Genomic DNA, 16,251 nt, shown 5'->3' on the forward strand with positions numbered 1-16,251 from the left:
AGATGCAAATTAAAACTACAATGAGCTATCACCTCACACCGCCAAAAAGCAACAAACAATAAGTGCTGGTGAGGATGTGGAGAAAAGGGAAACCTCATACACTGTTGGTGGGAATGCAGACTGGTGCAGCCACTATGGAAAACAGTATGGAGTTTCCTCAAAAAATGTAAAATAGAACTGCCTTTGGACCCAGCAATTTCACTTCTAGGAATATACCATAAGAATTCTGAAATACCAATTAGAAAGAATATATGCGCCCCTATGTTCATAGCAGCATTGTTTATAATAGCCAAGTTCTGGAAATAGCTCAAGTGCCCATCAGTAGATGAATGGATAAAAAAGCTGTGGTACATTTACACAGTGGAATGTTATGCATCTGTAAAAGGAAGGAACTCTTACCCTTTGTGACAGCATGGATGGACCCGGATGTTATTATGATAAGCAAAATAAGCCAGTCAGAGAAAGACAGATACCATATGCTCTCACATGTAGAATATAATAAACAAAATAAACTGATGAACAAAATAGAACCTGAGGCATAGATACATGAAACAGACTGAAGAACTCAGAAGAGAGGGAGGTGCAGAGGACTGGATAAAAGAAGGTGAAGAGATTAGCTAAAGAACATATATGCATAGTCCATGGGCACACACAGTACTGTGGTCGGGGGCCAGGCTGGGTAGAGATGGGCAAGGGGTGGAATATATCTGTAAGAAAATCAACAATAAAAAATTTTAAAGATGCGCTCCTATAGACAAGCCATGTTTTTAACTTTATTCTTTGTCAAGTTTTATTTTAAAGTTTTAAGGTTCAATATTTGTTTATATAGAGGTTTGGTTATGTGCTGTTTACATGTAGAAAAATAAGCTCTTTTGGTGTCCACAGAGAAGTGTGGGTCCTGTTTTCCAATAATGTAGGGACTTGGGTATATTTTCTAATTTTGAGCAAAGCCCAGAATTCATTTTAGTTGGACTAGGTAACTCTGCTCTAAGTTTCAGGAGTTTAAGTAATTTAAGGAAATATGTATATTGGTCATGTGGAAAACTAATTAGAAATAAATTATATGAATTTGGTAATATTGAACACTTCAAAATGTATAATTCAGGTGGATTTTCCTTTTTGTTTTTAAATGTTAATATTTAGCCAATAATAAATGTGGATTAATATCATAAAATATTGTCTGTGTAATGAGAAGAACTGGCAGGAGAGGGGTCTTATGAAACCTTGGAGGCTCCATGTGATACAGAGGACAGACCTAGGTCAAGTTACTTGGCTTCCTTAGGCTTCAATTTGTTTATCTGTAATGGGGGTATGGTAATGCCTACCTGGGAGGATGGAGATATATATGTAAGTGTTCAATATTTTTTGATGTTATTATTATTCCTGATGAGAGTCCAGCTTAGCCAAGGCTCTCATGCCCATAGGTATGTTATTTATTGATACTCAGAGAAAATTATTATTTTTATATTGCACAAATGTGAGGGATTACTGAAGGCAATTGTTAAATTATTATTGAGAATTTATTTAACTTAATGTTATACAAATTGAGGAAAAGAATGAAAAAAATTTTAAATTACCAAATCAAGTGGGTTAAGGTATGAGGAAATGATTCTACTCTTGCTTTAGCTTGCCTGGGAACTTAAACTTTTGAACTCTGTATCTCTATATCTATATCTATATCTATCTATGTCTATATAATATATATAAAGCCATGTCAATATCTATATCTATCTATAATTCTATAAATATATCTCCTATACCCTCTGAAGGATTAAGGAAAGAATGTTCATATCTCCAGACCATCTGAGATCCATTATCTAGAACATTGGATCTGAAAGATTATCATCTCAGACCAATCCAGAGTCTAAGAATGCAGGGCGGATTCTTCCTCAAAATGTACTTTTTACTGTAAGAACTCTCAGCTTTTCTTTCTTCTTTGCTATACTGTGGGTATTTCCCACTTGCAATTCGGGTTTGCAAACCCTAAGACCCTTGAATTAATCTTTGTCATTTATTTCTAGCCAAAGCCTCCCGACTCATTTACCCTCCATCAGCAAAGTGTATTCTTGATCAGATGACCTCAATGTGCTTTTAAATTCAACTATTTTGAGTTGGCACATTTATATTAAAAAGAGAAAGGCTGGTTCTTGAAGTTGTAAAATTGAGTTAATATAATTGAAAACTGTCTATAAAAGGAAGATTGTGAATGAGATTTACATTTTGGGCTATTCTCTGTTGTGGTATGAAATGCCACAAAATGTGAAACTCTACCTCTGTCCCAACCTTTCCTTCTTCCTTCTACTTCAAGGCCAGTGACTGCACTACCAATTCCAAGCTCTCTCACTCTTCAAGAATTGGGAGCGAGAGGGGGGAAAGAGAGTCTTAACTTCCTTCTATTCTCAAATCCACAACTGGGTACCAGCCGAAGTCTCCTTTTTGACATAGCCAAACTTTTCAGAATTTTTAATACTTTCTCCACAGTCTCAATTAATTGCCATCATATTCACTTCTCAAGCTACTTTTTTTTTTTTTTAGCTTCTCTATCAATCATTTCAACAGCTATGGTTACAGCTGCTTCCAATGAACACATTTCAAACTTGAGCCTGTCTCCAGGGCACTCAACTTATATTTCAAGTGTCTCAGTGTCTGCTTGTATAATCCATAGGAATCCTTCCAACTATAGCATTTATTCATTTTACTGTATGTCTTTGCTTACCTATCTGTCCCCTCCACCAGACTGTGAACTGTCCCTAGGGAAGGCTTACCCTTGATCCTTGTTTCCTGGCATTGCCAGCACTGGCTCATGTACAGTAAGAGTGGGATTAGCTCTATGCCTCCTTCCAGAAAATTTCCATTCTCTTACCACCAGGTTGTTTGGGAAGAAAATGATGGAACCATGTATTCTTGGCCCTCTGCATGAAACCTGCTATGTAAATTTCACTGCTTCCTCAATATTTTAAAAACTTGCTTGCCAATGTACTCAACATTAATTGTATAAACCACATGACTCTGCCCCGAGGGTGTGGCTCAGTTGATTGAGTGTCATCCCAGGTCTCTGGCTGGATTCCTAGTCAGGGCATATGCCTGTGTTTGATCCTCAGTAGGGGCCCTGCACAAGGCAGCTAATCATTGTTTCTATCTCTCTCTCCCTTCCTCTCTAAAATCAATAAAAACATATTTTAAAAATAAATTAAAAACCATATTATTCTGAGACACTGTCAAATAACTTCTAGCTGAGGGACGGAGGTAGGCAAGAGGTGGGAAGGTCTAGGGAAAAGAGAGCTGAAACAGTTGTGGTACAAAATAGAACAATCGAGGGGCCAGATGAAGTAACTGCCTTTGGAGTCTGTCTTAACCATTAACCTGCCAAGTAAAATCTAGCTCCAAAGAGTGGTGTAGGTGCTTGGTGATTGGGAGGGGTGCGAGGGGAGGGGTGCGAGGTGGGCGCAGGAGAGGCAGTGACAGGGAAGAGAATAAGAAGTTATAACAGAGATTGTGTTTATTGTTTACAGCTGTAAATCCAACATTTAACAGGTGCCTATCTTAGCAATAATACACGAATGATTAAGTGAATTGTGGAAAATGCCTATAAAGAAGGCTGGGAGTCGGGGACAGCAACTTGGAAAGCTGGGTCTGTTGGATCCTACTTCAGCATCTACTAAGTAATAAAAATCTCATTCCTTTCTAACTACTTTACTACATTTCCTATTGGGTATGCTCAAGAAGTTATGTCTCCTGAGTCCAGAGCTCTATTCATGGGCATGGAATCTGAGCAGTCACACAGACCTTGCACTCAGAAGGGTGTGTGTTTGGTTTAGTGCTCAACTGTCTTCATCTCATTAATAAACTTTTAAAATATATTTTATTGATTTTTTACAGAGAGGAAGGGAGAGGGATAGAGAGTTAGAAACATCGATGAGAGAGAAACATCGATCAGCTGCCTCCTGCACACTCCCTCCTAGGGATGTGCCCGCAACCAAGGTACATGCCCTTGACCGGAATCGAACCTGGGACCCTTGAGTCCGCAGGCTGATGCTCTATCCATTGAGCCAAACTGGTTACAGCTCATTAATAAATTTTTAACACGTTTTCATTTTGTACTGTGATCCACAAATTATGTTGAGGTCCCTGATTGCATGTATATGATGGAACTACTGTACAATGGTATGCTACTTAACATCTCTTCCCAATTCACCATTCAGGGTACTCTGCCGGCAGCTTGAAATAGAATACGGTGGACATTCACAAACACTAGAAATCAGAGTGAGCACCACATGTAAAACATTTACCAGCACACCACTTGTCAGGCCACACTCTATAAATATAATGATTATACATGCCCACCACTAGTCCAGAGACCCCTGTGGGTTTTGATACAATTTCAGAGTGGAAAGAAGGTCTTTTTGTATCGCAGTTTACCATTTAACTGTGGCAATGAAGAAAAATGATGACCTCAAGCTTGGCATTATTTCAAAACCTGACTTCAAATTTCCCTTGATTGAAAACAGTCACTCTTGAAATATGATACTCCAGGAGGATATCCTGTAGGAGGTCGTCCTGAATGACGATTTGCATCCCTTGATAAAGGGTTGGAAATCCTGCAACTTGCGCCTACCTCCTCTGGCAGAGCCTGAGCTGCCGCTCCCATCGCTCTTCCTCCTTCCGGGGCTGCGTGATCCCCACAAGCGCCAGGCTTCGGAAAGCTCATCCTCTCCCGGGTGCCTGGAAACTGCCGGCCATCCGCAGAGCAGCGTGATGGAGACCTCCTGGCTGGAGATGCGTTGGGCAAGGCCCTTTTACCTGGTGTTCGTGTCATTCCTGACCCTAGTGCTGCTGCAGGCCATCAAGCTCTTCCTGCGGAGGCAGCAGCTACTGCGAGATCTGCGCCCCTTCCCAGGGCCATCCCCGCTCCACTGGTTAACGGGCCACCAGAAGGTGAGACGGAAGAGAGGGACAAAGGAGGATGCTGGAAAGCCGGCGGGCAGAGAGGCGACTGCTTCCTTCCCTTCTTCCCTTCCTCCCATCCTTCCTCCCATCCTTCCATCCTGCACAGACCTCTCTGGCCCACCTCATGGATCTCTGCATCTTTTCTTTTTGCTCCCTCCCAGCCCTACAGGGGAAGGGAAACACCCTGGAGCTGAATCTGGGAAAAGAAAGCATGGAGTAACTCAGGTCTGCTTCACCAATCTCTTGCATTTATGTACTGCATTTTAAAAAGTCTTCCACGCGTATTGTTAAAATATTTTTAGGAAGTATTATCCTAAATAATAGTTATTAATTGGAGAAAATGTGCAACATTGGACTCAATAGTTGCCAACATTAAGCTATTTCAACTGGAAAAAATTAACTTTCTTTTCCTAAGGTTCTCGTGAAGCAGGGAACAGCCCCAGCCACTCACTCACAAAATACTGACTGACTTAAATTTGTATGGTAGAGGAAGGCTGTTACCTTTTGGTCTCTCCTGTTATCTAAATCCACTCCTACCCCTGATTCCTTGTTTTATTAAAATATAGACTACTAATTCCTTTAAGTGCATTAATTTCTAAAATCATAGAAAACAAAAATTGGGTTACAAATCACTATTACAATAATACTAGCTTTTATAATTGTCCATGCATTTACCTTTATTGAGATCTTTATTTCTTCATGTGGTTTTGAGTTACTTACCTGTGTCCTTTCATTTTTCCTTTGAGCATTTTTACAGGGCAGGTCTAGTGGTAATAACCTCCCTCAGCTTTTGTCTATCTGGGAATGTCTTCATTTCTGCCTCAATTTTGAAGGACAGTTTTGCTGGACATAGGTTGTGTGAGTGTGTGTGTGTGTGTGTGTGTGTGTGTGTGTGTGTGTGTGTTTGTGTGTGTGTGTGGTGTGTGCCTGTGCCTTGCACTTTGTGGGGTTTTTTGTTTTGTTTTTTGTTTTTTACCATGAGATTATTTTATTGCAGAATATATGTTGGTAAAATAATGGCTTAGAACTGCACAGTGCACCTATACACTGAGTGGCCAGATTATTATGACCACCCCATCAGTACTTCATTGACTTCATTGACACTTCCAAAAATACTGAATATTGAAAACTTCCTAAGCAAATACTCTCAAGGTTTTATTATTATTATTATTATTTGCATAACTAATTCACTTCATTGTACTGATGGGGTGATCATAATAATCTGGCCACTCAGTGTATATGCTTTGGTTTCCTTATCTGTGAAACAGGAATGAAAGAGTACCTCTCAGGAGTATTTTTAAAATCTGTATTGTTAAAATATTACAGTTGTCGTCCCTTTATCCCCCATTGCCCTCCTCCACCTGGTTCCTGCCCCGCACTTTAACATATCAAACCGCTGTCTTCTGTCCTTCAAAGTTTCTGATGGGAAAATCTGCTGCTGATCTTATTGAGAATCCTTTGTATGTAAAGGGTCACTTCCCTCTTGCTGCTTTCAAGGTTCTCTTTTCGTCTTTGGATTTCAAAAGTATGATTATGTGTCTCTGGGTGGGTTTCTTTTTTTTTTTTTTTTTTAAATATATTTTATTGATTTTTTACAGAGAGGAAGGGAGAGAGACAGAGAGTTAGAAACATCGATGAGAGAGAAACATCGACCAGCTGCCTCCTGCACATCTCCCACTGGGGATGTGCCCGCAACCCAGGTACATGCCCTTGACCGGAATCGAACCCGGGACCTTTCAGTCCACAGGCCGACGCTCTATCCACTGAGTATGATTATGTGTCTCTGGGTGGGTTTCTTTTAGTTCATCTTATTTGGAGTTCACTGAGCTTCTTAAATGTCTATATTTATGTATTTCATCAAATTTGGGGAGTTTTCAGCCATTATTTCTTCAACTGTTCCCTTTATCCCTCTCTCTCTCTCTTCTCCTTCTGAGACTGTATGTTGGTTAGCTTGATGCCATCCCATAGGTCCCTTAAGCTCTGTTCACTTTCCTTCAATCATTTTTCTTTCTGTTTCTCAGACTCAATAATTTCCATCATTTTATCAAGTTCATTGATACTTTTTCTTTCTGTTTATATCTGCTTTTGGATCCCTCTGTGAGTTTTTCATTCCCATTACTGTACTTTTAATCACCAGCATTTTTTAGGTTTTCTATCCTTTTGTTGATTTTTGTGTTTTGTTCATACATCACTTTTTAAAATTTTCTTCACATCTTTCTTTCGTTCTTTAGCGTCTGTAACACAGTTGTTTTGAAGTCTTTATCTAATAGTGCTGCCCTTGAGTCTTTTTCAGGGTCAATTTCTATTTATTAAATTTTTTATTTAAATGGGTTATATTTTCTTGTTGTTTTTTTGTATGCCTTGTGATTTTTTGTTGAAAGTTAGGCATTTCAATATAATAATATGATTATTTAAGAAATCAGATTCTCTCCCTTTTCCAGGGTTTGATGAGGGGGCACTTTGCTTTAGTTTTTTGTTTCTTTAATTGTTGTAAGCTCTCCCTGTAACAAGGATCATCATGAGGTGTAAATTTAATGTCTTCTCAGATCTTTTCTGGGCCTGTGCCTTTCCTTAAAACATGTGTGGCCACTTTCTAATTTCCTTATATATACAATTGCTTTTGAATGTCCTAGTTTTTAATGTATAGCTCACAAACAAGAAAAAAAAGAGGAAAATGGCCAGAAGAAAAGGGCACTGGCCTTTAAAATTTTCTAGAAGTCACTTCAGCTGGTGAGAGCAAGGGGGCTTGCAACAATGGAGGAGGTACAATAAAATGACCGTTATCCTCATTGTGGGCCCCTGTGATCAGAAGAAGTAATTCCCAATATTTGTAGAACCGGGTGCTTCTCCCCCACGTACACCTCCATACCCCGCTGTGTCCAAGCTGCTCCCGGAACACCTGTAACTGTTTGCTATGGGACTGGGGGTGGGGAATGGGTAGCTGCTACTGTGTGAAGAGCTGAAACTGACAAAAATTAACTGCAATGTACAGTCCAAACCTTACTCCTGGAAGCTGCAAGCCTTCAATAGACTCCAGAGTTACAAAATAGGTACATTTGACAAATTCTGCCAGTGCAGTGGCTGTCTAGGTGGGAAGGCAGGTTACTGGTGCTTCCTCATCTGCCATCTTTCCAGAATTCTCCCCCCTATCTAATTATTAATCTTTATTATATAATCCTTTTCTCTCCCTCTCTCTAACAGCTCTAAAATCTTCACTTTGCCTCTGGTGTTCTGAAATTTAATTATGATGCCCTTAGGTGTGGCACTTAGGTTTGTTGGTTTGTTTGTTGAATTATTATCTCTGATGCTTTGGTCAGCAATCTTTTCTATCTGGAAACTCATATTAATCAGTTCTGGGAAATTTTTATGTAAAATCTTTGTCTTAGTTTAGGTTTTCCCAGCATAAGACCCTAAGACAAGGATTCAAGAGCAAGTATTTTATTTTGGAGATGATTCCAGGAAACTTTGATAGAGGATTTGGCAGTTGAGATAGAGATGAGAAGGCAGTCAACATAAGGTTGGCTTTCAAACAAGTTACCACTGTGGCCAACTGTAGTTTAATCCCACAGGCAAACTCTGGTAGCCAGTATGTATAACTCAGAGTTATCCTGCCTGAAGAGTAGAGAAACTGGGGCATTTTTAGACTAACTCCCGACAGTCATTGCTAGAAGATTGGTCCTAAGGAGTGTTAAATTTCCAGCACTTCTAGATTGTTATGAAGGCAACAAAGCAGGCTCCAGTGGCTAAGGGCAGCCCTTACATTAATAAATAAAAGTTCTGGTTATGGTATGCATTGAAGTGGTAAGGATGAAGAGTTAGGAACAGAACAATAATAGTGAATAGTACAATTTCTTTGATACCTCCTTCCCATCACCCTCTGAAACTTTCTCTTCTCTCTTTCTGGAACTCCTATTGGTTGAATATGCACCTCCTGGATTGGCCTCTATTTTTAAAAAAATTCAAAAATTTGCTTCTTGATTTTTTTAAATTTTTTAAATTATTATTAAATCTTTATTGTTCAGATTATCACATTGGTTCCTCTTTTTTCCCACCATACCTCCCCTCCACCCAGTTCCCACCCCACCCTCTGCCCTCACTCCCCACCCACTGTCCTCATCCATAGGTGCACGATTATTGTCCAATCTCTTCCCGCATCCCCCACACCCTTCCCCTCCCCCAAGAATAGTCAGTCCATTCCCTTTCTATGTCCCTGATTCTATTATAATCACCAGTTCATACTGTTCATCAGATTATTTATTCACTTGATTTTTAGATTCACTTGCTGATAGATGTGTATTTGTTGTTCATAATTTTTATCTTTACCTTTTTCTTCTTCCTCTTCTTAAAGAATACCTTTCAGCATTTCATATAATACTGGTTTGGTGGTGATGAACTCCTTTAACTTTTTCTTATCTGTGAAGCTCTTTATCTGACCTTCAATTCTGAATGATAGCTTTGCTGGATAAAGTAATCTTGGTTGTAGGTTCTTGCTATTCATCACATTGAATATTTCTTGCCACTCTCTTCTGGCCTGCATAGTTTCTGTTGAGAAATCAGCTGACAGTTGTATGGGTACTCCTTTGTAGGTAACTGACTGTCTTTCTCTTGCTGCTTTTAACATTCTCTCTTTGTCTTTTGCTCTTGACATTTTAATTATGATGTGTCTTGGTGTGGTCCTCTTTGGATTCCTTTTGTTTGGGGTTCTCTGCACTTCCTGGACTTGTAAGTCTATTTCTTTCACCAGGTAGGGGAAGTTTTCTGTCATTATTTCTTCAAATAGGTTTTCAATATCTTGCCCTCTCTCTTCTTCTGGCACCCCTATAATTCTGATATTGGTACGCTTGAAGTTGTCCCAGAGGCTCCTTACACTATCTTAATATTTTTGGATTCCTTTTATTTATTTATTTTTTTTGCTTTTCTGGTTGGGAATTTTTTGTTTCTTCATATTTCAAATCTTTGACTTGATTCTTGGGATCCTCTTGTCTGGTATTGGGTCTCTGTATATTATTCTTTATTTCAGTCAGTGTATGCTTAATTTCTAGTTGGTCTTTTTTCATATCCTCCAGGGTCTCACTAAATTTATCGGCTGTTTCCATAAAATTCTTGAAAAACCTTATAAACGTGGTTTTGAACTCTATATCCAGTAGTTTGCTTTCCTCCATTTCTGCCATTTGTGACCTGTTTCTTTGTCTCCGCATTTTTTATGCTTCCCTGTGTTGGTAGAGTGGCTTTGTGTGCTAGGTGTCCTATAGGGCCCAGTGGCTCAGCCTCCCCAATTACCTGAGGTGGACACTCTTGGTGCACCCCTTTGTGGGCTATGTGCACAGTCTTGTAGTTAAGCCTTGATTGTTGTAGGTATCACTGGGAGGAATTGACCTCCAGGCCAATTGGCTGTGAGAATCGGCTGTGTCTGCAGTGGGAGAACTTCTGTGCTGGAGACACCCTTATGGGGCAAGACTTGTTTCAGTGGGGCTTTGGTGCTCACTGAGTCTGCCCCCTGAGTGTATCCCTTATGGATCTGAGGAGTTGTAATCTGGATGGTCCCACTCTGACCACTCGGTACACTGGCTCTTGGTTCTAAGGAGGTGCTAATTTAGCCTCTGCCTAAGGCTACCCAGCAGGAGCTACGAAGAGATCTGCAGATTACCCTTCCTTTTTTGGGGGGTTTGGAGGTGCCTAGATGAGGCCCAGCTGTGAAGCAATGCAAGCTGCTGTGGGGCCTTAGGTCTTCTCTTGGAAGTTCTGGGTCTGTCTGGCCCAGCTGCAGTTTGTTAGGTACTTTTCAGATTGCAAAGGGCCAGGGCATTCATATGCAAAAGCTTCTGCCACAGCCTGGGTGGGGCGGGGTCTCGGAAGCAACAGGGCGGAGCAAGCAGCTATGGCTGCTCCTTAGCCCTGCCCTAAGGGGCCGCGAGTCTCAGTGTCCCGGTAATTGCTGCAAGCACCTCTGAGGGAAAGCCGCCCTCGAGTTCTGAGTTCTGCCTGCTGCCAGACAGTCCAGTTTCTCCCCATATGAGTCCTGGGTCCCCAGAGACCTCCCGGAACTGGAGTTCAGAGCAGTCGGGAGCTTGTGACTCCCTCCCGATTCAAAAAGACAGCTGCGTCCTCAGGTACCAGCCCCTTTCGCGTGCGCCTCCATACCTCTGCACTTTACTTCCGCAGCTCCTCGGGGTCTCAGTGTGCTTTTCTCTTTCCTTCTAGTTGTAGAAGAAAAGCCAGCCTTCCTGTAGTTCTGGATGATGTCTGTTTTGTCTTTTCGTTGTATTTTTGAAGTTGTTGTCCGAGGCAGCCATTTCCGGTGTTTACCTATGCCGCCATCTTGGTTTCTCTTCTTGATTTTATCTTTCTACAATTTTTAAAATTTAGTTATCATGCCTTGGCTGGTTTGGTTCAGTGGTTAGAGTGTCAGCCCTCGGACCCAAGGGTCGCCGTGGGTTTAGTTCCCACTCAAAGGCATGTACCTCAGTTACAGGCTCCTCAGCCCAGGTAGGGGCGCATGCCAGAGGCAGCCAATTGATGTGTCTCTCTCACATTGATGTTTCTCTTTCTCATTCTCTCTCTCCCATTCCTCCCTCCCTTCCACTCTTTCTGGAAATGAATGGAAAAAAATATCCTCAGATGAGGATTAAAATTTTTTTTTGGTTATCATAATTTTAATTTCCAAGAGTTTATCTTATTCTTCATTTATTCTCGTATTAATTACCTTATAATGCATTTTTATTTTTTTAATGTTTTTATTGATTTTTAGATAGAGAGGAAGGGAGAAGGCGAGAGAGATAGAAACATGGATGAGAGAGACACATTGATCGGCTGCCTCCTGCACCCCGCCTACTGGGGATCGAGCCCGAAACCTGGGCATGTGGCCTGACTGGGAATTGAACCTGGGACCTCTTGGTCCATAGAATGATGCTCAATCCACTGAGCCACGCCAGCCAGGCAGTATAAAGCATTTTTAAAATCCTAAAACTGACTAGCTTAAGACAACAAAGAAGTTCAAGTTATCTACTTTTTCTTTTGTTTTGCTTTTTATACTTTTGTTGTCATATCTAAGAAACAATTGCCAAATTCAAAGTTAAATTCTTATCACTTCTTCTCCAAGTGACCTTTTAAATTAAAGTGTCTTACAGAGAGTTTTATAGTTTTAGCTCTTTTATTTAGATTTCGGATCCATTTTGAGTTTTGTATATTGTGTGAGGTTGGGGTTCAACTTCATTCTTTGGAATGTGGATATCCAGTTATCCCACACCATTTGTTGAAAAGACTATTCTTTCCCCCATTAAATTGTTTGGGCACCTGAGTAGGGAAAGCCAAGTCCTCCTTCTGTGTATCTACTTTACTCTTACACCACTACCACATCCACAACATTTCTGACACCAGATGTTTTACAGTTTTCCCCACACCAAGCAATTCTGTGACACTAACTGGGTGTCTTAAAATTTAACTCAATTCTGATACTATCTACCTGAAAATAGCATCAGATCCCACAGATTAAGAGCTCGGTCCTCACCTCCACTTCAGGTGCCAATTGCAAGTCCATTTTGTTACCTGTGCTTCTGACCAATCAGTTATAAATTGAAGTTTCCCATGACCCCTTCCTCAGGTTGGATTAATTTGCTAGAAGGTACCCAGCCAGGATAGTTTAGTGGTTGAGCATCAAACTGTAAACCTGGAGGTCACAGGTCAATTCCCAGTCAGGGCACATGCCTGCCTTGTGAGCTCGATCCCCAGTGTGGGGCATGCAGGAGACAGCCGACCAATGATTCTCTCTCATCATTGATATTTCTCTCTCTCTCTCTCTCTCTCTCTCTCTCTCTCTCTCTCTCTCTCCCTCTCCCTTCCTCTCTAAAACCAATAAAAATATATTTTTTAATTTGCTAGAAGAAATCACAGAAATCAGAAAAACACTTTACTTACCGATAACTGGTTTATCATAAAAGGGTATGATAAAGGTTACAGATGAACATCCAGATAGAAGAGATGCATTGGACAAACTATGTGGGACTGGGCACAGAGCTTCCATGTCCTCTCCAGGTGTGCCACTCTCTTAGCACCTACACATGTTCATCAACTAGGAAGGTCTCAAGACTCTACTTTTCAGATGCTTATGAAGGCTTTATCGTGTATGATTGGTCATTAACTCCATTTTATGCCTATCCTTATGCCAATACCACACTGTTTTAATTACTGTTGCCTTATGGATTAGTTCTGAAATCAGAAAGCATGAGTTCTCCTACTTTGTTCTTTTTCAAGACATTTAGGCTATTCTCAATGTTTCCAGTTTCCATATAAATTTTAGCATCAGTTTGCCAATATCTACACAGAAGCCAGAAGCCAGCTGTAATTCTGATTTGGATTTCATTGGATCTGTAGATCAATTTGAGAAATATTGCTATCTTAATATTAAGTCTTCTGATCCATGAACATGGGTGTCTTTCCACCTATTTAAGTCTTTTAAATTTTCTTTCAAGAAGGTTTTCTAGTTTTCAGACTACATGTTTTACACATTTTTTGTTAAATTTGTTTCTGAATATTTTCTTCTATTCGCTAGTCATAAATAGAATGGTTTTATTTTCATTCAGATTGGTCTTTGCCTTCATGATATTTTAAAGTCTATACTAGTATTCCTCTTGACTGTCACTAAATTATTTTTTGTGTTTAAGGGAGGCCTCTCTCAGAGTTTTGAAAATTGGAGTTGGCTGATATATCAAGCTGGCTAATATTACCAACCCTACCTCTTTACCTTTTTTTAATGCTTTATGTTCCTTAATTTTTTTAAATACTTTAACTGATTTTAGAGAGGAAGGGAAAGGGAGAGAGAGATAGAAACATCAGTGATGACAGAGAATTGTTGATTGGCTACCTCCTGCAAGTCCCACCCTGGAGATCAAGCCCACAAACTGGGCATATGCCCTGACCAGGACTTGAACCGCAATCTCCTAGTTCAGTGGTCGGCAAACTGCGGCTCTCGAGCCACATGCGGCTCTTTGGCCCCTTGAGTGTGGCCACGAAGTTTCAATCGCACTGTACATGCGTGCCTGCACGTGGTATTTTGTGGAAGAGCCACACTCAAGGGGCCGCAGTTTGCTGACCACTGTCCTACTTCACAGGACACTCAACCACTGAGCACGCCGGCCAGACTACGTTCCTTTTGATTCATCACTCAGCCGCAAGGAGAGGATGGAACTATTTTGCATTGCAAAACATTTTAGGTTCCAGAAGGTATAGGTCTCTTCACCTCTCCCACCCCATGTTATACAAGAAGCCAATATAAACGAATCTATTGTCAGTGACTGAATGGAACTATTTAAATGAACCATTAGTAGCAGTCTGTGTATCAGGCAAAAAGTTCATTTCTATTGGTAGTATTTATACTCTGATTTATAAATTTTCTTGGGATTCCTAAGCTTGGGGTATAACATTCTAAACAAGGACAGTGTAATTATCTTCTCAATATAACTATATGTTGTATTCCCCGACCAAGTCACTGTCAGATGACATACACTGTGAGCTGTTTTCCCAGCTTAGAGGGTGAAAGGAGGTTTTTGGTTTTCTTTTCTTTTTTATTTTTTTAGTTTTGCATATGAGTTTGTTTTTATTGTTTTATCTATATATAAATTACAATTATTTGCTTCCGTATTCTTGGGCATCAGCAGGGCCTAGGTGCAATTTTAGCAGACATTGGAAATAAATAGATCCAGTTCAAAGCAAGAGCTTATATCCAAAGTGGGGGCATATTTTAGATCTATCTCTTACATCCAGCTGGCACACAGTTATCTGAACTAGAGTGAGAAGATAGATTACATGCATCGAGCCACAGGAAATCCTGTAATTTATCTAGGCAGTAATTTTGACTTCTTCTTTTTGAAACCTTTTACTAGTGTGGACTTGGGTCACACGTGATGAGACTTTCACTCCACACAGAGGCATTTGGACTGACTTAAAGGTAGATAAGAATCACTGGCTAAATAGAATGTTGTCAGTTGTCAGCATTGGGGAGAGATCAGATTGGCCATGATGGAGTTGTTTCAAACACCCTACTTTCCTATCTTTCTGCTGGTCGGCAGGGCAGAATGGTCATGGCTTGGCAGTTCAGTTACGGTGAGGAGGTGATGCTTGGATAAGGGCTGCACAGGGGCAGGTGGAGTATATGAGAAGTGGTGGTAGGCTGAGCGTTTTGCATTTGAGTTTGCGTCAAGCTTCACACCCCTATATAAATGAAACTCCTACTGTTATACGAAAAAAGAATTGGATTTTCTTTGTAGATGGAGTTGGCAGGTTTTTAGAGAGAAGTATTTACTATTAAGTTATTACAAAAAAGACACTCATCAATAATTAGAGGAAAGGGAGAGGGAATGGTGAGCTGGATGGATGCATCATGTTCAACCCACTAACAGTTAGCTTTCCACACAGGAAAAAAAATTATTTTCAGCTTTCAGATGCCACTCCTAATCTAAGCATGTGACCGTGGCAGGTGAGGCAGGGCATGTGACTGGACTCCCTTCACCCGCTCAACTGGGAAAACAGCTCACATCTGACAGTGACTTGGTCTGGGAATACAACATGTATTTATATTGAGAAAATAAACACGCTGTCCTTGTTTAGAATGTTATACCCCAAGCTTAGGAATCCCAAGAAAAGCATATTCACCCACTTCCAGAAAAAGTGTTAGGTCCCTCTGCCTGGTGACCTTACCCAGGCCCTGAACTCAGCTCAGCTCTGTAAGAGGGGATGAGTCTAGACTGGTTGGCACCTCTAATTTCCTTCACTTTTTTCACTGCAGTTATTTCGGGATGGTGATTTTGAGTCAATTGAAGAGTTTGTGAAAAAATACCCGTGTGGCTTTCCTGCCTGGATTGGGCCCTTTGAAGTATTTTTCCAAATCTATGACCCGGACTATGCAAAGACATTTCTGAGCAGAACAGGTAAGACAAGGAATGAATCTCAGCAACCTCATCCTCCTGGGAGTGATACGCACAACCCATAGCCAGGATTCTAAAGGAATTCTGAAGCAAAGATTGGTATTAAGCCTTCAAGAGGAACTGGAGGAAGTGTTGGGAGGCATCCCACCAATCCTTTCCGCACAACCCCAGTCCCTCTCTAGTTCAGACCTCCATGGGCCCTTTTAGGTCACTGTATTAAAGCCCAGCTGGCACCCCCAAATCACCCCGGGCTTTCTTTTCCTCTCTTGGTTTTGTGACTTCGGTGTCATCAACACTCCTCAGCCCGCCCCTTTCTTGAGGGTAAGTGTTCAGAGGGATTCAGAAGTAGATCTGCTGTGCCAATTCAGTATATAGCCCTGAATGC

General features: G+C 40.8%; 1 protein-coding gene across 1 annotated transcript in view; it reads left to right on the forward strand.

Moving 5' to 3' along the window:
- Positions 1–4,598: 4,598 nt before the first annotated feature.
- LOC102417369 (cytochrome P450 4X1) overlaps positions 4,599–16,251 on the forward strand; it is a 47,861-nt gene continuing 36,208 nt past the window's right edge. Inside the window, exons 1-2 of the mRNA XM_006087279.3 lie at positions 4,599–4,935; positions 15,728–15,869. Coding sequence (XP_006087341.1) covers positions 4,756–4,935; positions 15,728–15,869 — 322 coding nt within the window. The 5' untranslated portion in view covers positions 4,599–4,755. The remainder of the gene's footprint in view (positions 4,936–15,727; positions 15,870–16,251) is intronic.

The sequence above is a fragment of the Myotis lucifugus genome, unplaced genomic scaffold (assembly GCF_000147115.1).
Source record: "Myotis lucifugus unplaced genomic scaffold, Myoluc2.0 scaffold_37, whole genome shotgun sequence".
Taxonomy (NCBI): domain Eukaryota; kingdom Metazoa; phylum Chordata; class Mammalia; order Chiroptera; family Vespertilionidae; genus Myotis; species Myotis lucifugus.